The sequence below is a fragment of the Notechis scutatus genome, chromosome 4 (genome assembly GCF_049901735.1).
Source record: "Notechis scutatus isolate UNSWTSFEM ecotype Mainland chromosome 4, rNotScu1.2, whole genome shotgun sequence".
NCBI classification, from domain to species: domain Eukaryota; kingdom Metazoa; phylum Chordata; class Lepidosauria; order Squamata; family Elapidae; genus Notechis; species Notechis scutatus.
The window spans coordinates 133,386,628-133,410,261 of record NC_142012.1 but is presented as its reverse complement, the minus strand read 5'-3'; the positions used below and the strand labels follow the sequence as shown (position 1 = coordinate 133,410,261).

At 34.4% G+C, this 23,634-nt stretch overlaps 1 protein-coding gene across 1 annotated transcript in view; it reads right to left on the bottom strand.

Moving 5' to 3' along the window:
- CLSTN2 (calsyntenin 2) overlaps positions 1-23,634 on the bottom strand; it is a 267,779-nt gene that overhangs the window by 176,297 nt on the left and 67,848 nt on the right. Inside the window, exon 2 of the mRNA XM_087965006.1 lies at positions 2,365-2,487. Within this exon, the coding sequence (XP_087821132.1) occupies positions 2,365-2,487 (123 nt within the window). The remainder of the gene's footprint in view (positions 1-2,364; positions 2,488-23,634) is intronic.

The window sequence follows — 23,634 nt, the reverse complement described above, 5'->3', positions numbered from 1 at the left end:
GACTTAATGGGAAAAATATTTTTTGCAAATAAATCTATATTTCTTTTTTAAAATTTTCCTGTTCTCTTTCAGTAATTGTTTCCTTAATCTTCTACCAGCTCCTTTGTGGTAGTTACCCTGTTTCTCCAACAACACGGCCTCCCCCAATAGGAAATCCCAGCATGTTTTATAAGCATGAAATGAAATTAAGCCCCTCCCCCCAAATTAAGGCCTATATTAAAACATGAAAAATGGGGGGGGGATGGTGGGGGGGGCTTGCCGTTAGGAAGTACTTTTGTTGCACAGCCGGATATGGTGCTGACTGCATTGACCCCGATAAGAAGTGCCCCACCAACGCCGAGGTCAACATCCAAGCCATCGCTGCCCGCCCTCCCAAAGATGCAAGGGGAGGGAAATTAAGTCACCCCCGAAAAGACGGCCTAGCCATTTTTTCGGGGCTCAAAAAAAAATAAGACCCGGCCTTGTTATATGAGAAACACAGTAGATGTTTTATTATTGGTTTAAACATTAATCAAATGTATTCTTTATTTTCTCTTTTGCCTTTTTATTGCTTTGCAATTTATTTGAATTTGTACTGTTTCATATATTGCTCATTTAAGAAGGGCTTCTGCTTAAAGCTTTTCTGCTCTGTACACTTCCTAGATTCTTAATCATGCCAGAAACTTGTGTTCTCTAAATTAAATCAACACTTTCCATTGAAGCTTTTTTATTGTGATTTAAAATTTCCATATTGTGAACAAATGTTATTTCCTTATTGTCAACTTTTCTATGTCATTTTGTAAATTGCAACAATATCTTTATTTTATTTCACTAAAACATTACAGTAAATGTTCATTTTAGCTGTGCTGGCTTATATCATGTCTATGTTAAAATTCTTGGACTGCTTCCAATTCTATAATTTCATATAGCAGCTGAAATCTAATCTTCTTAGAAAAGTACACTATATTTGTTGAGCCCGGTTAGAAACCAATAATTTAACTTCTGCTACATTTTAGCAGAAGGCCATGTTTAAAAGTAATGAGTATATAAAATGTTAATTTGTCAGTTAATTAAAGCATAGCATGATTTAAACAAATAGTTTATTAAATACTCCAGGTTTTTAACTTTTTATTTTGCTATATTTATGTTTCGTATATTCTAAGGGAAAATGATGTTTAACTATATGAAATCAAGTTAGTGTCAGCTCTTGCAATATGCTAAATAAATAAAAAAATAGTGTCAGCTCTTAGCAAACCACAGTCATAGATATTTTCCAGGATAACCTGTCCCAAATCTGGACAGTCAAATCTTTCAACAGTATACCCATGACCACCTATATCACTGCTGCTCATTACCTTTTTTTTCTTATCGCTCCCAATTTTTTACATTTCTCAAGAGAGCAAGATAATAATTTGAGCCTGGTCATTTGTCCCTCAAATAGGACTCTGGATTTTTGTGATCATCTTGATTTATTTTATTCAATTCAGATTATCTAGATCTTCTCCAGTCAGTGTTCATGCTAGCCTACAACATTGATAAACTATTATTGCACTTGCAGATGACCTTGGAAGGCTTTTGATAGAAGTTCTCCATCTGTCTTGATGGATCTTTTGATACCATCCAATATGGCATCTTTGAGCTTTGATTTACATTTATTATAATTTTAGTTTTATTTTTATTATAGTCAATACTTATATTTTAAATATATTCAATATATCCTAAATTTCTCACTTCAACTAATATATCACTTTAAATAAAGATGATTTGTTTCTTGAATGATCACAATACAAGTGACTTACTACATGGAAAAATTGGTTAAAATTATTTGGTTGAAAAACATCCTAAATAGTCTTTCTAAGAATCCACTCACATTTACTAAATAAAAATAATCTTAAACATTATTGATATGTCCTTGGTCAACTATTATCCAAAAGGAATTTAGTTAGACAATCATGATGGACAGCTTAAAGAGAGCTCTCAAAAATATATTTGTTACTAACAAACAATTCAAAATTGTTGAATTATCCTATTTATAGCAAATACCAAAGGTGCTTTTTCAAGAGGCAACTGGACTTTCTTGTTTTTCTTTGAAACATTTTGGTTCTCATCCAAGAAGCTTCTTCAACTCTGCCTGGATGTTGGGGAATAGAAAGATTTATACAACTATGACCTAGATGACTGAGAATCTCCATAAACACTTATAGCAAATATAAACTACTGCATTCCAAGCCAAATGGTTCTGAAATGAAATACTAAACTATCACATATTGATGATACGCTATCAAAAGAATGCATTGCAACTATAAACAATTCATGTTACATAAAGTTCCAAAACACTCAGAAAACACATTGTTATTCATTGTCGGTATATGGTGTTTTTTTTACCTGCATATGGAATAGGCGCATCTTTATCCAAAGCAACTAATGGAGGATCCAGTATGACCGTATCATTGTTTTCAGTAATAACTCCATGATAAGATGTTTCAATCCATGGCTTGTGCTTGTTTACTAAAAAAAGATAAAATACATATTTTATTACCATAGTATAAAATTAAACTAATTTCATTATTTTAGTATTTATGTTTGCTTCTGAAATAAGAATTGATTATATATACAATAATTTTCCCTGGATAATTGGAGAACATTCAAAGTTTAGCTACATGAGTAATTGAAATTAAACTTGAAATAGATCATTATTATATCAGTTTCTTAAGGTTTTCCCAAAGCCAGGGTAGGAGAAAAAGTCTTCAAAATCAAATGTGACATTTTGCCGGCTATTATAATAACTAAACAATATAATACTAAAATAATAACCATCACCCCTACTATCATCCAGTATTGCAAAATATGTACACAAATTATACATCCCACAATTCCCTTGGGTTAATTATTTTATGCAGCACAGAAAGAAATAGTGAACAAAAGAAATTAAAGCAAGGAAACAAAATGAAATCTAACACCATATGCTATAGCTCTCCATATCTTGGTATACTTACAAATAATTTTTATTTTCACATATGTGTAACTAATTCATACATTTTTTGTTCTTGAACTTCTTTCCTTCCTCTTTTGGAGGATTTCATAACTCTGTCCAACTGCAATGGTCTGTGTCTTCCCCTCTTTTCAAACTTTTCACACTTGCATCAACTATTTGCATAAAATGTTCTGTGCAAGTAAAAGCATCTTTGCTTATCATATGCTTTCGCCAACTTCACTAAAAACATATACTAAATTTTCTTTCCTACATTCTTCGAATGACCTGCTAAAGAGTAAAAAGCTGGTCTACACATCTTTGTCTGGCATAAAGGTGCAGTGAATTTTGGTCATTGTCACATCTTGTATCATTTCAGTCAGAAACCAGCTAAACATATTCCCAGAAACACTGAACAAACTACAGTAATCTCCTTGGATATTTTATTCAGGCTTATTATTTTTTTCTTTGTATCAGCAGTAACAATATAAATAACAATAACCTGATATCTCTTTGACTACTAGTTGAGTTTTCCTAGAATCAAATCCTATTCTTAGGCGGAGGAAATTCTTTCCCATCTGCTTGCTCACCTTCTCTTGTCCCACTGCTATCATACAACTGTCTGCTACTATCTGAAACATAATTCATCAGGAAATAAGACCTTTAATTTTAGTAGTATTTAACCCAAAAAACACAGATGGGTTTGTACCGTTAGTAGCAAAAAGCTGCTATATATATTTGGTATATTCTACTGATTTCTGACTCATAGCTTTTTTGTTTTGACATTCATCTTAATGAAAATTTTATTCCATGAGTCTTCCTGAAAAGATCATGCTGCTCTTTAAGTCACACCTGTTTTAATATTTAAATATTAGAGTGTAATTTAACCTTCTCAGAAAATATATATGTATGTATGTATGTATGTATGTATGTATGTATGTACGTATGTAGGTCTAGGTGTGTTCGGGTCTTTTCCCGTGTAAGATTAAGAGTATCTTGGCGATGTTTCGGCGAGGTCCCACTCGCCATCCTCAGGCTGGTGCTTTCGGCTTCGTGCCAGTGCAAGGATGGAAAAGAGATCAAAACACAAATGACCCAGGAGATTACAACGCAGGACTCAGGATACCACAACAAAAGAACTCACAAGCCCATCACACAACCCATTACCCAAGCCATTAAAACACAAGAGTCTAATGGAAAAAAGATCACTACAAAACAAACGACCCAGGAGATTACAGCACAAGATCCAGGATATCTCCACAACAAAACTCACAAGGCCATCACACAGCCCATTATACCAACATCAACTCCATCAACCAATCAAGAGGCAGCAGCGCAGCCAACCAGCCCAGCACACCAGCCCCCACCACCAATATATATAGAGAGACGGCAGCTCCGATCACACACTGCTTGCACTGGCACGAAGCCAAAAGCATCAGCCTGAGGATGGCGAGTGGGACCTCGCCGAAACATTGCCAAGATACTCTTAATCGTACATGGGAAAAGACCCAAACACACCTAGACCTACATACCTGTACCCGTGAAAATCTACGAATGTATGTATGTATGTATGTATGTATGTATGTATGTATGTATGTATGTATGTTCGGGTATTTTCCTACGTCATTATAGTTGTGCTTTTAAAGTACAATAAATGATAGCCGTCCGTTTACTCGGAGTCAAGCTGCACTAAAAGCCTCCAATACAGGAAACACAATGTTGCCAGCCAATCAAGACAAAAAAAACTACAAAACAGACAGAAGATATTAGAAACACCAATCAAGCAGAACGCAGCAAACTCCAAGACCAATAAACACAGACTAAGACTCCCAACCAATCAGGATGAAGAAAAAACCATTCTGGCACAGCAGTAGGCTAGCACCAAATTTAAAACAGAAAAGGCTGTGAAAGTCTGACTCACAGACAAACACTATACAGAAGCCTGATGATGGCAGATGATATTCTGCTGAAACGTTGCTACAACTTTAAAAGCACAACTATAATGACGTGGGAAAATACCCGAACAAAGCTGAATACCATACATGTAAGTACCCGCAAAAACTTAAGAAAAGATAGATAGATAGATAGATAGATAGATAGATAGATAGATAGATAGATAGAATGAACCACATACAAACATAAAAATAGAAACTCAGGCAAAATAGAATTTTATTATGAAGTAATGCAAAGCATAAAGCATATCCCTGCTAAATCAGATCAAATGCCTACCTAGTTCCACATAATTTTTACATAACTGAAGCTAACATTTTTGGGTTGGAGAATAAATTCTAACCTTGGAAGCCTGAGTTAACAAACAAAACTAATATCATAAGTTATACATCATAAGTTTTATCTTAATCTTAAGTAGTTTTCAAGTGTTTTAAGTCATAAAATCATATAGTCTTCCATGATTTTCCAAAGTCATTAGGGCAGAATTCACCATCTCACGAACAATTATTGTCAAGGTAGCACTGTTTCTACCAACCGTTCAGTACACCTGAGATTTTAAATCTTTCAAAAGCATTCTAGTTTCAGAATGGTCTAAAAGAATGATCATCTTCAGAGACTTCAGAGGCACTGCTCCACAAACTGCCAGATGCAAGACTCTATTTGTTAAGTTGGGCTCCAGAATTCAACTGGAATCATTTCAAAAGGACAGAAGTTGGCCAGGAAAATTGTAAGATCCCACTAAGCCTGGGGCCCTGATAATAAGAGGAAATCCATTTCCTAGTTCTATTGATTGTAGGATATTGTGAATGTTCTTGGCTGCTAGTTTACACTATTTATGTTATGATTTGCTTATTGATTTAATTCTGTTTTTGTTAATTGCTCAGAGTCATGTACATAAGATGGGAAATGTTTCAATTTATTAAATAAATAACTAAATGATAGAGTAGAATTATGTGACTCCACTGGCAGCAAAACTGGACAGTTCCTCCAAATAAAAGTCACCTACATTAGTGCAGAACTGGTAAGTGGAGAAATACATTTTTAAAAAAGTTCTATCTGCCTAAATAACATCAGCAATAAAACAATTCCCAATGCCAATTTTCTGTTATTAGAATACTTCCTTTAAAATCAAAGATAAAGATATGTTGACAGAAGGAAAAGGAAACAAATAAATGTTCAAAGAAATAGGCAACTAATTAAAAATGCCAGTACAATTTTTTGTCCTACAATTTTAGATACCCTTCCACTGTTACTGTATATTTCAAAATTAAATAGCAAATGCTGTTTCTAATCTAGCTAAGCTACCTTTGTTACATTTTTATTTTAAGCAAGTTGCTCCTTTTCTTCGTGTATCTGAGCTCTCCAGACAGTTTTAGATGTATTTATTTATTTCTTTGTGTTCCCTGGAGCTGCTAAACAAGTTTTTGCAGCTTTTTAAATATATTGTTCCAAATTCAAATGGTTGAATTAAAAAAAAATAGGAATCTTGCCCACTTATTATTAGGCATTTCCCTGATAGTTGGATGAAAACTGTTCACTTTTATTACCACTTGGGCAATAAAATGGACATGTAAATGTTCTAGCTTAACAATTCTCTTAGAAGTTCACACTAACTATATTACATTAATTTGTTTAGTCCTTGGATAAGAAATCATTAGATATGGACTATTACTGCATTATCATTACATTACAGGATCATTATGAAAAATAACAGTTCTAATCAATAAGGACATATATAAAAGCACTTTGGACTGAAACCCCCCACTTAATGCAAGTAGAATGGTTTTAAGAAGATTATTTAAGAAAGGTTAAAAAAATAATTCATTACCACAATGGGAATGATTGCTGATAGCCCATAAACAATATAACAAAATTCAATGGACCTCAAAAATGTAGGCTACAGTATCATTTGGTGAAAAATATGGATTTTTAGCAAAATAGGAATAGTGCCTAGTTTAACGGTATCATCTACCAGAATAATAATTCTGGTAGATGATACCAAAGAATAATTAACTCAATATTCTGATGTACTATAAATCTGTATCTAAGGAATAACTATCAAAACAGTATTCATTACTAACAGACAGGAAGCAGCAGCTGAAGCAAGATAAAATCACATCTGATACAATTAGCACACACCCCACAAGGCTGTGTTCTTTCTCTACTTCTCTTCTTCCTATATATCAATGACTACATCTCAAACGATCCATCTGTTAAAACAGTGATTCCCAACCTTTTCTTTGCCACGGCCCGGTAGCGGCATCAGCTGGGCGCCGCCATCTTTTTTTGATGAAAAAGTGCTTCCGGTGACCTCACCGGAAGCACTTTTTCATCAAAAAGTTGGCGCAGCGCTCGTGAGCTTTTCCGGGTAGAAATGGCTTTCTACCCGGAAAAGCTCACCGAGCTGCGCCGCCATCTTTTGATGAAAAAGTGCTTCCGGTGAGCTTTCTACCCGGAAAAGCTCACCGGAAGCACTTTTTTATCAAAAAAAGATGGCGGCGCCCAGCAACCAGCGGCCCGGTAAGACTAGTTCCGCGGACCGGTGGTTGGGGACCCCTGTGTTAAAATACTGAAGCTTGCAGATGATACAACAATGATTGGTCTCATTCGAAACAATGATGAATCCGCATACAGACAGGACGTTGTACAACTTGCCTGGTGGTGTGACCAGAACAATCTGGAACTGAACACACTCAAAACCATAGAAATGGTGATAGATTTTAGGAGAAACCCTCCCATCCTACCACCTCTTACAATACTAGATAATACAGTATCAATAGTAGAGACCTTCAAATTTCTAGGTTCTATCATATCACAAGACCTAATATCAAAAACGTCATCAAAAAAGCACAACAAAAAATGTTCTTCTGCTCCAACTCAGAAATCTCAAACTGCCCAAGGAGTTGCTGATACAGTTCTACAGAGGAATTATTGAGTCTGTCATCTGCACCTCTATAACTGTCTGGTTTGGTTCTACAACACAACAAGACAGACACAGACTTCAGAGAGTAATTAGGACTGCAGAAAAAACAATTATTACCAACCTGCTTTCAATCGAGGACCTGTATACTGCATGAGTCAAAAAGAGGGCTGTGAAAATATTTACAGACCCCTCACATCCCGGACATAAACAGTTTCAACTCCTACACTCAAAACGATGTTATAGAGGACTGAACACCAGAACAACTGGACACAAGTACAGTTTTTTCTGGAATGCCATCACTCTGCAAAACAAATACTGTCAAACCATTTATTAAGTCTGCATTATTACTACTATTACTATTAATCCTCCCATCTTTCCTTCCACCCATCTCCTCCCACTTATGACTGTATGACTGTAACTTTGTTGCTTGTATCCTAACAATTTTTATTGACAGTTTCCTATTTGATTGCTTATTGTGCCCTATGACAATTAAGAGCTGTATCTTATGATTTTTGTCTCTTGAATGTATCTTTTCCCTTATGTACACTCAGAGCATATGCACCAAGACAAATTCCTTGTGTGTCCAATCGCATGTGTCCAATAAAGAATTCTGTTCTATTCTATTTACAAAAAGCAATATATTAGAAGAATGCATACATTGGTGTCTGGCTTGTATAGACAACCATTACTCCCTTTTTGTGATTCTATAATCCCTTAATTTGGGATGACTGAATGGATCTAAGTGTTTACTGGATGGATGCCCTTCCTGGCATCCATAGAGTTCACAGCAGATTTTTTTTTCTTTGTGTCTTAGAAGGGAAAGCTTTGCTGCCAAGGACTTCCTTAGTAGAAGGTGAGTGTAGAAGGTGAGTGAACATTAAGGTCTGTATATCTGTAATATTTGTATAAATATAAGTTTTTTTGATTGCTGTTGTTTGCATTGTAACTCTTATATTAAAATCATATTAGAAATTTTTAAAAAGGATAAAAGAAAAAAGTATATAAAAAAATCAATGTGTAATATAAAATGTGTAAGCCAAATACAAATATCAAATGTTCAGATATCGATTCTGTATTTTCATAATGAAAACTAATCTCAAATGTGCAGCTATATAAATATATGTTCTCTTCTACCACATGTATAATAAATTATTATTTACAAATATATTGCAAGATATTTATATAATAAATAGTTTACCTTTTTTTCAATATAAACTATCTGGTATATTATTGTAAAAATGTCTCATCTTAAACAAAGTCCTCATAAAATCCTCATAATCACACACAAAGTATCCTTAAAAAGAGTTTTGTCACTGATATATCTAGTGGGTACTACACACAGGCTATGTTTGGGTTAACTGAAGAAGGAAACACTGTGACACATAATGCCTCCTTACACAGTTGAAATATGAGGTGAAAATATTATTCAGTCAAATGTAGAAAATCTGCCAAAGTACATGATACCGGATAATGAAATTATAAGAATCATGGGAAATAGAAGGAAATGGATATGATAGAAAGCAAACTACATTTTTTATCTTTCTTCTGGTATCTATTGATACCATATAAACAGATCTCAGAGCCAACAATGGTCACAAAAATCATATTAAATCAAAACTTCCTCACTTGAATCGTAGATAACATCTACAAAAAGTGACTTGAAAAGTTGTTAACACAGACATTGTTCAGATAGTTCAGACAATGGAAGTATGTATTTGCCTTTGCAAAAAAAAACCTGCATACTAATAGGCACATTCGATCTAGAACAAGATGGGCAGCATGTAAATCCAATAAATTCAATAAATAATGTTTGGGACTGAACAATAATACAAATACTGTTATTCCATAGATATTTTTCAATTGAAAGTCAAAGACAATTAAGTGTTAAATTAAGAACAATATAAAAGAGGAATTCAGACTCAAAATACAAACAAAATAGATAAGTCAAATATTTCTTATTTGCATGTGAGTCAAGTAGTTATACTAAGCAAATACTTCAGAAGACTTTGATATAGAAATGTGTTAACTGATGGTATGAATGTTGTTCTGTTAAAAATTGTGATCTTTTGATATATTTGTTTTAATATCTAACAGTTAACACTTCAGTAAAATGAAAAACATTTTTGTCTCATATGGTGTTATAAAAATAAATAATATGCATAGAGAGCCTTCAGTCCTCAAGAAAGTTTGACAAGGTAATGCTTTCAATGATGTATAATTGGCTTCTTTGAATGCTGAACATCACTCACGCTGCCATGCACTGACAAAGAGAAGTAGGATGATACTTGACTCTGAAGAAATCTTTTGATCAAAGCCTTGGTGAAGCAAATAGTCCCTTGGTAAATCTTCAGTTTTATGGTCAATTATATTACAGTGTCTGAATACTTTATGTATTGGGAAATATCAAAATTCAATGAAGCTGTTAGGAAGTAATCAACTATAAGTTAAATCATGGTAACAAAATAGTATTAAAATAATTTATATTACATTTACACAAGTATATTGAAAAAAGATCTCTTTTATTGCACATCCTACAGCTCTGGTGGCTACTCTAATGACGAGAAGGGGAAACTAACTTGACAAACTAAGTGTCAGCTTTGGAAGTTGACAAAATAAAACTCTTTTGTTAGTTCAAGGTTATTGAGTATGGTGCAGAATGAAGCAAGAATCTTACTTTAGGACAGATCATGATTGGGCCATGTGATGTGATGACGGCCAAGGGGGGATGGATTTATAGTTTTGAATATTGCAAGGAGGCCTGAAACTTTCAGATTCAGGATTCCACAGATGTGCCAGTTACTATCTAAATAAAGCAATCTTTGAGAGATGTCTGTCTCAGAGTTATTGGCTGGAAAGGAGGGTTGCTGGAAGGCTGACAATAAGGAGATCCAACAAATGTTGATGCTATTTGGTGTGACCTAAATTTCTTTTTTTTAAAACAAGTTTTATTCAGTTTTCTACATTTTGACATCTCTTTTAAGTGAACAGGTTAAGTGAACAGCATGATTACAGGTTCCACATATACATACAAATATGACCATAATTGCATATTCAATTTTTGTATTCAATTTCTAGTCTTAACAATATTTTAATGCATTTTCTATTTTGTTATATTATTCCAAGTGCTTTTCTCATAATTTAATTTACATATATTAACTTTATAGTTATTGTACTGTAATACTTTTAATTGTCACATTTTATAATTCTCTTAAGTTCTAATTAGTAACACTTCTTTAAATTGGTTTCCCCCCTTTAATATCAATTTAAGTGCGCTACCTCAAAGTTACATATTCATTAATTATTTCCCCTTTTAAATCACATCAAATATTTAGCATTTTATTACCTACAACTTTAAAATTACTAATCCCCTTTAAAACTACATAACATATATAAATCAGATTCTGCATGGTTTCCCTTAATTCCATAAAATTTATCTACAATTTCAGAGAAGAAAAAGCACATTTATCTACTCATTTAATCCTAAACCCTAATGCCAATTTCATTTTAGCTCTCCTCCTATATCATTTCATTTATTTCAATCTATTTACTACACATATTCTACTGTATTAATTATTCCATTCATATTTAAACCAAAGAAATAAAAAGGAAAATCAGCATTCCAATCCTCAAAGTATTTAATATATTTGATAAACATATTCCATATATTTATTGTATTTACCTCTTAAACATAAAGGAAGAGAACAATGCCAAGAAATAATTCTATTATCTATCTCATATCTCCCCATTTCACAACTACAAATTTATCTATATTATTCCCCAGCACCTTGCATAATCTCTCCCAGTATCATTCAACCATTATCTCTGTGTAAGAAATTTACCCCCATTTTTTTAAAGTTCCGATATTCCTTTGTTCCCAAATCCTGTTTCTTTTCCCAACATTTCCCCCTTTATTATTTCACTCCAGTTTTTGACCCCCTCTCTATTTTTAGCTACCTTCCGCCTTTAAATTTCTGCTGATTCCTTTCCCCTTTTTTTCTTTTCTGGATATTTCCCTGTTTATTCAATTTCCCATACTTCCAATATTTATTCCCAAATCTTTTTTTCTTTCCTTCTGGATTCCTTTGTTCTCGATGGTGTTTAAAGATGGCCCTTTCTGAAATTTGCTCCACCTCTGCTTCTGTACTTTGTCTCTGTTGTTCATACTCCGCAATCGCCTCTTCAAAAAATTTAAAAATGAAGCCCAAAGTTTCACCTCTTTCTTGTAAAGTTTCCTTAATGTTTCCAAGTTCCATTTTTAGTGTCTGAAAGGATATCGCCATTTTACAATTTTCTATTTAATCCAGTTAATGTCTTTAAAGTTGATTTCCAACAGCCCACTTTTGTTTCTTTCCTCACAACTTTTAGTCCTCAGCTAGTCCAGTACCAAGTCCATAACAGAATCAACAATTAATCCAAGAGCAGTACCTTCCTGTGTCTTTCTTTACTTCAATATTTCAATTTTCCAAAACTCTTATTTTATTGTATCAATTTTCCTTATATTTTTAAGAAAAAGAATCTTTTTTTATATTATTAGTCGAGTTGAATTTAACTCAGGTGGCACTCTTTGTTCTAACAAATCCACACCTCCACTTTTCTTTTCCTTCCCAATTATTCAGAGCTTTTCAAACCACAATCTTCCAAAAAGACAAGTCTCCTCTTTAGCGATCTATAGTTCAGCTTGAATTAGTGCTTATATAAAATCAAGATATACTTATCCAAATTAGTTGTGTAATTCCTTCTGCAGCTTCTACCTCTCTCGGCTCGAAGTTCTGTCGCTGTCAAAGGCAATTCACACCTTTTTTTAAACTTCTTTGAATTCGCCGCTTGAGTCCTTTCTTAAAGATATTTTATAATGTTAATCCAAAGGGTAATTTCCATTTAATTATATCATCCCACTCCTCCTTTTGTTCACTTCTTCCACTCTCTCCTGCCCTATACTTATTCCAGTCTAATCCTCCCCTTCAGGGTGGCCATTTTAGACCACCGTTTCAAGCAGTCTTCGGCAGGGAGCTTTGCCAAACCGGGGAGGGGATTTGCGGCTCCCCTCTACCCGGTTGACAGTCTCCCCTTCCTCTGCCACCCCTATGAGGCAGCTTCTGCCCCAAATCTAAAAGATCGGGGCTCTCTCATGCCGAAGCACAGACCAAAGCCGCGCACGATTGTGATCAGTGGTCCTTCTTCAGGGAGGCTCAAAACCAGAAGCCCCAATGTGACCTAAATTTCTATAAACTCAATTCTTCTTCACTGGTGAATATTCCTGAATATTGCATTAGCTTTGGAAAGGATTAGGCCATTGAACTTGGGTTGTGAAATTTATTGTGATATTCTCCTATTCTGGACAATTATAAAGTACAATAGTGTTTTATCATCAGAGTATCTTAAGTATTATCATAATAAAATAGGGATGGGAAAACCTATTTAATTTCACAACAATGAAAGTAATAAAGTAATAAAGCAAGCCCTATGAACATAATATCACTAGATATATTGTCTTCTATCCTATATTCCATAGTTAACTTGCATGGTATTTCCTCTTTCCTGGTCTTTAAACTTCTAAAACAGAATATATCTCTTCAAGGGAACAGAACTGAACTGAACTGAACTGAATTGAATTGAATTGAATTCTTTATTGGCCAAGTGTGATTAGGTACACAAGCAATTTTTCTTGGTGAGCTTACTCAAGGACTACCTGTAATATGTAAATATATCCCAATAAAAACACCATTAGTACAAATTAAACTCTTACCATTTTATTGCATTGGTAAACAAAATAAAAAATTTGGTATTTTATGGATTGTGTTAGCCATAGGCAAGAAACATAAAACAGGGCTATTTAGATAAGTACAAGAATTGGAATAACAAATGATAAATGACAAAGATATCCAGAGAAAGGAATCCATGAATATTAGTCCTATAACTTGCCATTATGAATCCTCTTCTCTTAGAGACAAACAACCTACTCTCTAATAAACAATTTGGTTTCAGGAAAAAACTATCCTGTAATCTGCAACTCTTACACTGCAAAAACATATGGACTACACAACTTGATCAGGGAAAAACAATAGACGCATTCTACATACACTTCTGTAAAGCCTTTGATTCAGTGGTACACGACAAACTAGTCCTAAAATTAAAATCGTATGGTATCTCTGGACACCTGCATGACTGAATAGAAGCATTCCTGTCAAACAGACAACAAATGGTCAAAATTGGGAGTGTCCTATCAAATTCTGTACCTGTCAATAGTGTTGTCCCCCAAGGCAGTGTTCTAGGACCAACTCTCTTCATACTCTACATAAATGACCTCTGTGATCATATTAAGAGCAACTGCGTTCTCTTCGCTGATGATGTAAAGCTGTTCAATACCACAGACAATACTGCTACCCTTCAAAAAGATCTTGACTATGTATCAGAATGGTCAAACAAATGGCAACTTCAAATCTCAACAAATAAATACTGGCAAAAAAAATCAGAAAATAAAATACAAGCTGAATAGTCAAGACCTTATTGATGATCCAAACTCTGTCAAGGACCTTGGAGTTCTCATCTCTAATGACCTAAGTGCTAGAGCTCACTGTAACTACATAGCCAAAAAGGTGTTAAGAGTTGTTAACCTAATCCTACGTAGATTAACCTAATCCTACGTAGCTTTTTCTCTGGTAATATCAAACTACTAACTAGAGCATACAAAACATTTCCTAGACCAATACTCAAATACAGCTCATCAGTCTGGAACCCACATTACGTATCTGATATATTAACACAGTTGAGAAAGTCCAGAAATATTTCACAAGTAGAGTTCTCCACTCCTCTACTCATTGTAGAATACCTTATGCCACCAGACGTGAAATTCTAGACCAAGAAAACCTAGAATTACGCCACCTTCGGTCCGATCTAAGTATAGTATATAAAATCATACATTGCAATGTCCTATGTGTCAATGAATACTTCAGCTTCAACCATAACAATACAAGAGCACAAACTTGATTGCAGGAAATACGACTTCAGGAACAGAGTGGTCAATGTCTGGAATATTCTACCTGACTCTGTGGTTTCTTCCCCAAACCCCAAAAACTTTAACCTTAGACTTTCTACTATTGATCTCACCCCTTTCCTAGGAGGTCTGTAGGGGACGTGCATAAGCGCACCAACTTGCCTACTGTCCCTGTCCTATTGTTTCTTTTTATTTTTCTTATATGTATCCATTTCATGTATTCATAACTGTATTTACACTTACACCTATTATCTTGTAAGAGATTGCCAAGTCAATAAATAAATAAATAAATAAATAAACAAACAAACAAACAAACAAACAAATAAAATAAACCCTATGCCAGAAAATTGAACAATTAAATAAATTACCAGATTTTACCAATCAGCATAGTTAGGGTTGAGTTTCAATAAATCAGATCTCTTTGAAATCATATTATATCTTGCCCTGGAATATGAACCATTCCAGAGGATGATAAATGCCATTATGTTGCTTTTATTAATTATGTCTTAATGGAGATTATTTTAAATTGATTTTATACGAGCCACTCAGAATCCATAAAATCAGATGAGACATAAATTGTATAAATACTATAAATTATGTAATAAGACCAACCAAGAATATGAGGTCTAAACACAATGTAAATAAAAACATACTTCCCATTTTAAGAAAGTATATTAAATTATACTGTTGTATTTCGTGTAAATTATTTAAGCTTGATTTTTGGGTGCTCTGAGGAGCAGATTTTCCTTGTTTATAGCAAGGTTTTTTTTTATAAAAACAAAACAAAACATAGTTAAGGAGTTCAGCCAAACTGTTGTATATTCTCTTGGTAAGCCCATTCCCTGTAACTTCTTTTTTAATATTCCTCTTCAGTCTCCACCTATTCAGCAGGAATCCTTCCATCCTTCAAGCACCTTCACTCAGCAATCAACAGCACTCACAAAACACTGCTTGCAATGAACAGCTATTCAGAAAATGATCCTCTGAATTCTCACAGGTCAACAGGCAACTCTTCACAATACACAGCTTCTCATCTTTTCTTTTTCATCTCTTATTTAATTTCTCCATAAATTTCTCCTGTTTCCTCCCACAAATGAGACAAAAATGCTTTTCAGAGTGTTTTGAGGATACTGAATAGTTTTTTTTCTTAATCTGAAAGACTTTCATCTCCATATAGTTTACCTGTTAATTAGAAGAGTGGATTTTGTATTTGCTGCAAAAATTAGAAGAGACCTAGGATGACAATGTTTTAGGAAAGGGATCTGGAACATGTTTCTTTGGTTGGAGCATATACAATGGCATCACAGTGTGACCGGTGGCTCGCCTATGGCTGGGTGTTTCTAAGACTTTAAGAACAACAGTTCACAGAAACAGAGATTAAAGATAACTTTTTTTTAATTCCTTTCACTATTTACAAGTAAATTAGGGAAAAACTGAACTATTTACAGCAGAGTATTCAAACTTCCTAGTCATGAATTTTGCCTACTTTTCTCACAGAGCTATTTGTTAGCAACAACCCACTCTGTTGTTTAGCTACCAATAATTATTCTATTCTAGACATTTATATGGGTATAGACAACACTACTAGTTTTGTGGATGTGAAATGTAAAACAAAACAGAACCTTAAAGTTCCTATTGGCAGAGTTGTGTTACAATCCTGTCTAAAATAATGGACACATCTTTATCACAATAAAACAAATATTTCTGGTCCCACAAAGTTCTGGAATATATTCCACAGATCAATTCCAAAGTTGCAACAAATATAATTTTAATGGGATAAAAAGATAATTTCTCAACAACATTCTCGATAATTCAGAATTTATCCACTAAAATACACATTACATTTACCACAGAATGCAGGAAAGATTTCGGTCTATGCTGAAGGATTTTTTAACATATGCTTTTCAGATTCCCACAAGTTACGCAAACAAAATGTTAGCTAACTGCTTGTTCTTTCAGTAGTTGCTGAATTTAAAAAGTCACAGGAGTGAAATTAGAGCTACCAGTGATATATATTTATTAGTCATTTAGGTTCAGCTCATATACTGCACATATACCCTTCTAAGAAGATACCATCCTCATCCTCATGTTTTCATAAGATAACAGAAAAATCTCATCAGGATATTGTCCTGCTTAAAATATTTCACTAATACTATTAAAAGTTCTTCTTACTTTCTCATGCTTTTATCTATCAAATAAATCAATTTGGGCTGTGCTACAACATATGGTAAATGATATTAAGTGCTGTAGATTCTATAAACAAGCTATAGTAATTGCATAAAATCTGTCACTACTGAAATATTGTCTGGAAGTTATGAGGAAGTGGATGTAAAAGCTTAAGAAAGAATTCAGAAACTGTCTAATTTGCTATTACCCTTTGCTTGATGACCGCAGCAAAGACCAAAGAAGTGGTGCATACAGCCATTCTTTGAAACTACTCTGGGTAAAGAGAAGGCAGGAGATTATCTACATCTGCTCCGGACAGTTGCTTCTTGGGAAGAGATTGCAGGACAGCAGGCTTCCATGGATTCCAGTGCTGGCATCAGCCATTGTGCTAACAACCATAGTGGAGTCTTTTAAAGGACACTGGGTTCATTAAACCAACTTTCTAGTCACTTTCAGAAATTGCCTCCTTAACTAATTTAAGCCTATTAGAGATCTTTAGAAACAACGTTTGAAAAGCCATCTACTGAGTTTACCTTCTTTATTGAACAAAGAAAAAATTAACCATAAGCTTAAGAATTTAAAGATTTGGAAATAAATCACAAAAACAATTTTTTATTCAAGAAAATTATAAATTAATTAAATGTCCAATTTGGAATATACAGACTTTTACTATAATCTTATGGAAATAATTACGTAAAACAAACACTTTTTATGGGAATCAAATTGTTTTATCTATGTTAAGTCATAATAAAAATTAGAGACTTTTATAATTTCAGAAACTGTATAGTGGATGGTACTAAAGATTCAAGGCAAAAAAGAAAAAGGAAAAAAATTAATCAAAACTTGTTACTACAGGGATTTACAAAATGGCATAAAATGTTTTAGCATCTGAAATACAGGAGATTTTCAAAGAATCAGGCTACAAATTAACAGCTACAATGTCAGCAATGATGCATGCTTTTATGGATAGATTATCTTGAAAAGATGTTGATGAAGTAATGTCAAAAGTGAAACAAAATTACTAAGAAAATTATCTGGATCATGACTTTTTGCTGGATTTATACAAAAAAGGTTTGCTAAAGCCTTTGGAATGAGAAAAAGAAAAATGGAAAAGAAACCAAATCCTATGACAATATCTGAATAAATATCAAAATAGTTAGAAGTAAAAAAAGAAAGAATACAAAGTTTGTTTTTTGAACAAGGTTTAAAATGAGACACATTTCTATAAAGCTTTGGTAACCTTTTACATGTGAAACTCAAAAAATTAGAATATCGTGCAAAAGTTCATTTATTTCAGTAATGCAACTTAAAAGGTAAAACTAATATATGAGATAGACTCATTACATGCAAAGCAAGATAGTTCAAGCCATGATTTGTCATAATTGTGATGATGATGGCTTACAGCTCATGAAAACCCCAAATCCACAATCTCAGAAAATCAGAATATTACATGCAATCAATAAAACAAGGATTGTACATAGAACAATATCGGACCTCTGAAAAGTATAAGCATGCATATGTACTCAGTACTTGGTTTGGGCCCCTTTTGAAGCAATTACTGCCTCAATGCAGCGTGGCATGGAAGCTATCAGCCTGTGGCACTGCTGAAGTGTTATGGAAGACCAGGATGCTTCAATAGCGGCCTTCAGCTCTTCTGCATTATTTGGTCTCATCTCTCTCATCTTTCTCTTGGCAATGCCCCATAGATTCTCTATAGCGTTCAGGTCAGGCGAGTTTGCTGGCCAATCAAGCACAGTAATCCCACGGTCATTGAACCAGGTTTTGATGCTTTTGACAGTGTGGGTAGATGCCAAATCCTGCTGGAAAATGAAGTCAGCATCCCCATAAAGCTCAGGGAAGGAAACATGAAGTGCTCCAAAATCTCCTGGTAGATGGCTGCGTTGATCCTGGACTTATTGAAGCACAGTGGACCAACACCAGCAGATGACATGGCTCCCCAAATCAACACAGACTGTGGAAACTTCACACTGGACTTCAAGCATCTTGCAGTGTGTGCCTCTCCATTCTTCCTCCAGACTCTAGGTCCTTGGTTTCCAAATGAGATGCAAAAGTTGCTCTCATCAGAAAAGAGGACTTTGGAACACTAAGCAACAGACCAGTTCCGTTTTTCTTTACCCCAGGTAAGACACTTCTGACATTGTTTGTTGTTCAGGAGTGGCTTGACAAGAGGAATACGACATTTGAAGCCCGTATCCAGGATCTGTCTGTGTGTGGTGGCTCTTGATGCACTGATTCCAGCCTCAGTCCACTCCTTGTGATTGTCCCCAACACTTTTGAATGGCCTTTTCCTGACAATCCTCTCCAGGCTGCGGTCATCGCTGCTGCTTGTGCACCTTTTTCTTCCACACTTTTTCCTTCCACATAACTTTCTATTGATGTGCTTTGGTACAGCACTTTGGGAACATCCAACTTCATTTGCAATTACCTTTTGAGGCTTTCCCTCCTTATGGAGGGTGTCAATGATGGTTTTCTACACAACTGTCAGGTCAGCAGTCTTTTGCATGATTGTGATTCCTACTGAACCAGACTGAGGGACCATTTAAGAACTCTTTACAGGTGTTATGGCTTAATTAGCTGATTAGAGTGGGACACTTTGAGCCTAGAATATTGAACCTTTTCACAATATTCTAATTTTCTGAGATTGTGGATTTGGGGTTTTATGAGCTGTAAGCCATCATCATCACAATTATGACAAATCATGGCTTGAACTATCTTGCTTTGCATGTAATGAGTCTATCTCATATATTAGTTTCACCTTTTAAGTTGCATTACTGAAATAAATGAACTTTTGCACGATATTCTAATTATTTGAGTTTCACCTGTACATACTTTTCACTGACACCTGAAAAGTTGGACTGAAAAGTTGATGATATATGGATCTGCATATAGATAAGGGATGGGTTACGGGAAGCAGAGAGTGTTATGCAAGAATGAAGGGGAAAGAAACAGAGTAGAGACTTAAAGTCATAACATTTTTTAAAATTTCAATTTACAGTATATGGCTCCATACCTAATCATCGTCTCTCTTAGCAACCAACAACACTTAAATGTACACAATACTACAATAACACCATACATAACCAACACCTGAGATAAGAAAAAAAAACCACAAAAATCATGGACAACCATGCTAGTTCTGCCATATGTCCTAAATTTCATGTCCAGAAAATAATCAAGTCTTCAAGACCTTTCATAAGGGTTGGGGATAATCTGATATATTATTCTGAGATGCAGACACCATGATAGAATGTCTTCCTTGGTCCTACCACATGACAGTCTTTACTCATAGCATGACTCTTCAGATCTCATGGGAAAGGTGGACACAAGTGGGGAGAGGCAATTCTTCATATAATGCAGCCCCATGGAATTAAAAAAAATGTAAACCATCTTTCCAAAATATAAACCATCTTTCCAAATTCGTTTGGGAAAAATCTGTTCCCAAAAAATCTGGTCTGTATCAGACCTCTAATTCAACCACAGTTTCAACTAAGCATCTTAGAGCAAACTAAATCTAAAAATGCTATGGGATTCCCAAAAGTTGAGCATTCAGACAAATAAGCTATCAATAGTCACATTGAGATAAACCTCTACCAACATTTATATAAAAAGGGAACACCAACTTATTTACCCTGATGACGTTGCCTTGTTGGGTAATGAAACATTTGCAACCAAACTTTCCAAGCTCAGAGAAGATCAAGGATTCCACAGTTTGTGTATGTTTTGTGTGTGTGTATGTGTGTGTACAATAAGTTTCGTTAATTATATTTCCAATTGTATATATTAGCACAGACAATTGTACACAATTAGAATATCTTAGGTTGTAGAATAAATTTTATCATTCCTTTAACTATGCTGTATCCTTAATAAGGTGTGTGTGTATTTATCAGCTGATGATTCACCTGCTGATGACTAGATTTCTAAAACTTAAATTATCCTAAAGAGTACCAAAACTTTGAACTTTTAAAATGTTGATCCAAGTTTTAGAAAAATCACTAAAAACTCTATTCTTTTATTGCATCTCAGATGACTGCTGAAGGATGTATGCACTATTCTGAATTGGCTGACTCATTTCAAATAATGTTTTGCTATGACTGAATAGCATTTTTTTAAAAGGTACCTTGCCTAAAGGGACCTACTGGGTAGAAAAACAATCTCTAAGTACTTTAATATGAAATAGCTTTTTAATGTCAATGAATATTATACATAATATTCTATGAGTCATGATATCATATGCCATTACTAATCAGTTATTTAATCACTTCTGAAACTTTGTGATACAAAGGACATCATTTATTAAGATTGCTGGACAATAGCTGCTTCTATGAAACATTTCGTATGTTCAAGCTTATGTATCAGTGATAATATCTGTTTTTAATTCTGCTGCTTTCTTCTTCAACTATCTTCAATTTTCCAGGCACCATATCATCATTTCCAATAACTCTTGATTTCACATTATTTGTCCTAATATATGCTTCAGTTTCATTATTAGTTATTTCATCAACTACTTAATTGTTGATTCTTTTCTTATATTCTTAAACCATCTTCTCCAGCATCATAATTCAAAGGCATCAATGTTTGTTTGTTTTTACTATAGCCTTTTTTATAGTCCAGCTTTCAGAACTGTATCTTGCAAAAGAAAAAACTATGGTCTTAAACAGGCTTGCACAATATACTACAGGTCATATGAGACCACCAACATTAAAATGTCAATAAATTCACCACTGCCCTGAGAGATGAACAGCCAAGCATCCCCAGGCCTCATTGCCTTTATCACTTCCAGCACTGTCACTATTCTGCTAGCTGTGGAATAGCTTATTAGCACACTAGGAATACCATTGTTCCTGTCGTCATCATCATCTTCATTTAACAACACGTAATCCCTTGTGGAATGGAGTCTGGGCAACTGAATGGAGCTAGCAGAGTGTTTTATTGGCTGGATGTCCTTCCTGTCGCCAATGTGAAGTTTTGTTCAGCAGATATATTCTCAGAGTGCCCAGAGACAGAAATATCTGCTAAGATCAAACTCAGCCTCCTAATTGTGAGAGAAGAGCTCCTCCTCTAGCATTCCTACCACTGTTGTTGCGATGATCTTTACTTTATTAATGTGATCCTTTCCCCTATATAGGGTTGCATTGTTGGTCTTTTTAATAGATGTTTTATTGTAAATATGATGCATTTGCATTTTATTTCAACATCTCAGAATTTTTTTCCAAACAGGAAAATACACCCGTCTATTTTTTGTGCCTATAAAGATAATATTTGTTCTTCTTTAACTTCATTTTTGTTTATATGTAATGGGTTGTCTTTGTTTCTCAACATAATCTTAGTGTTGATTTTAAGTGGCAGATATGCTTTTATATATTTTTTACCCACCAAGCAATTTAATTTCAGATGGTTCTGCTTCTTCTGAATTCACATTTTGCTGAACTCTTGAATTGCAGAAACCTGCATATTATCTTAGTAGCATTTTCAAATGTGCATTAGTTACTGTTCCTTTAGTATCTTTAAGTTAAAGTTAAAAGTTAAGTTAAAATGAAATTAGTCATGTTTGTTTACCATTATCATTTGTATTCTGTAAAATTTGGTAAAATACATTAGAAAAAGCATTAAAAAACAATCAGAACATGGATAATGAGGATAATGAAACAAAGAAAAATTAAGGTGGTCAAAGGAGAGAAGAAGTGCACTAAATTGAATTTTGAAGTACTAGGTGAATAGTTGGGCTAGAATAACCACTTCAAATCAGATGACTCAAAAGTTTAAAGGGATACTGTGCTTAAAGGTTCAAACACAGCACTACTTCAATACTGTTTTGTGAAGCAACAAGGCCCCTCATTTCTAAGAGCTGCATGGCTTCTTAATAGCCATTGCAGCCTTCAAACTAAAATAGAAATTTAGAAGGAGTGGAGGAGAGGAGTCTTCTTTCATAAACAGTATATAATAAGATTTAATTTCCATTCTCTCTGGCTCTAGTGAAAGCTTATGAGGACCCATGGCACAATTCAAAAGTTCTAGCTTGTGTAGCAGCATTGATTACTGCAAAATTCCTAGCAATAATCCATGAAACTATCTAAACCTACAGCATGGCAGATGGTGCACTGAGCTTTAGGAAATGCTTTAGGTAGGTTCATTTTGGAAAATGCTGTGGAGAACTGTAGTGCTTAGTGAAGTATTTCCAGAATTTATAACTTTGAAAATTCTGCAGGAATTCCTTAAGCAGGCCACGAAGGTATCCCTTTGGTGTATGCAAAGTGCATGCAGACCTGAAAGCTTTGACAAAAACTTCTGGCACTTCAGCAGCCCTTGACAAAACTGGTTAGCCTTGATGTGCTTTGCTCAGCACTGGAGGAAAAAGCTGAATACAGACTTTTCCACAGACAACATTCAAAGTGTTTTGAAATAAGAAAAAGTGTCTTTTCAAGGTGAATCACATGACCTTTTTGCATCAGCAAAGAGATCCATATAGCATCCATGGCATGAAACTCTGTTGGAACAAATCTCTTTTGGCTAACACATAGGTCTACTATTCAGGCATGGGATGATAGGATGAAAAGAAGTGGCAATGATACTCAAAAAGGATATTGCTAAGTACAGACTTGGCTAGGATCTAATAAAAATATGATTATACTT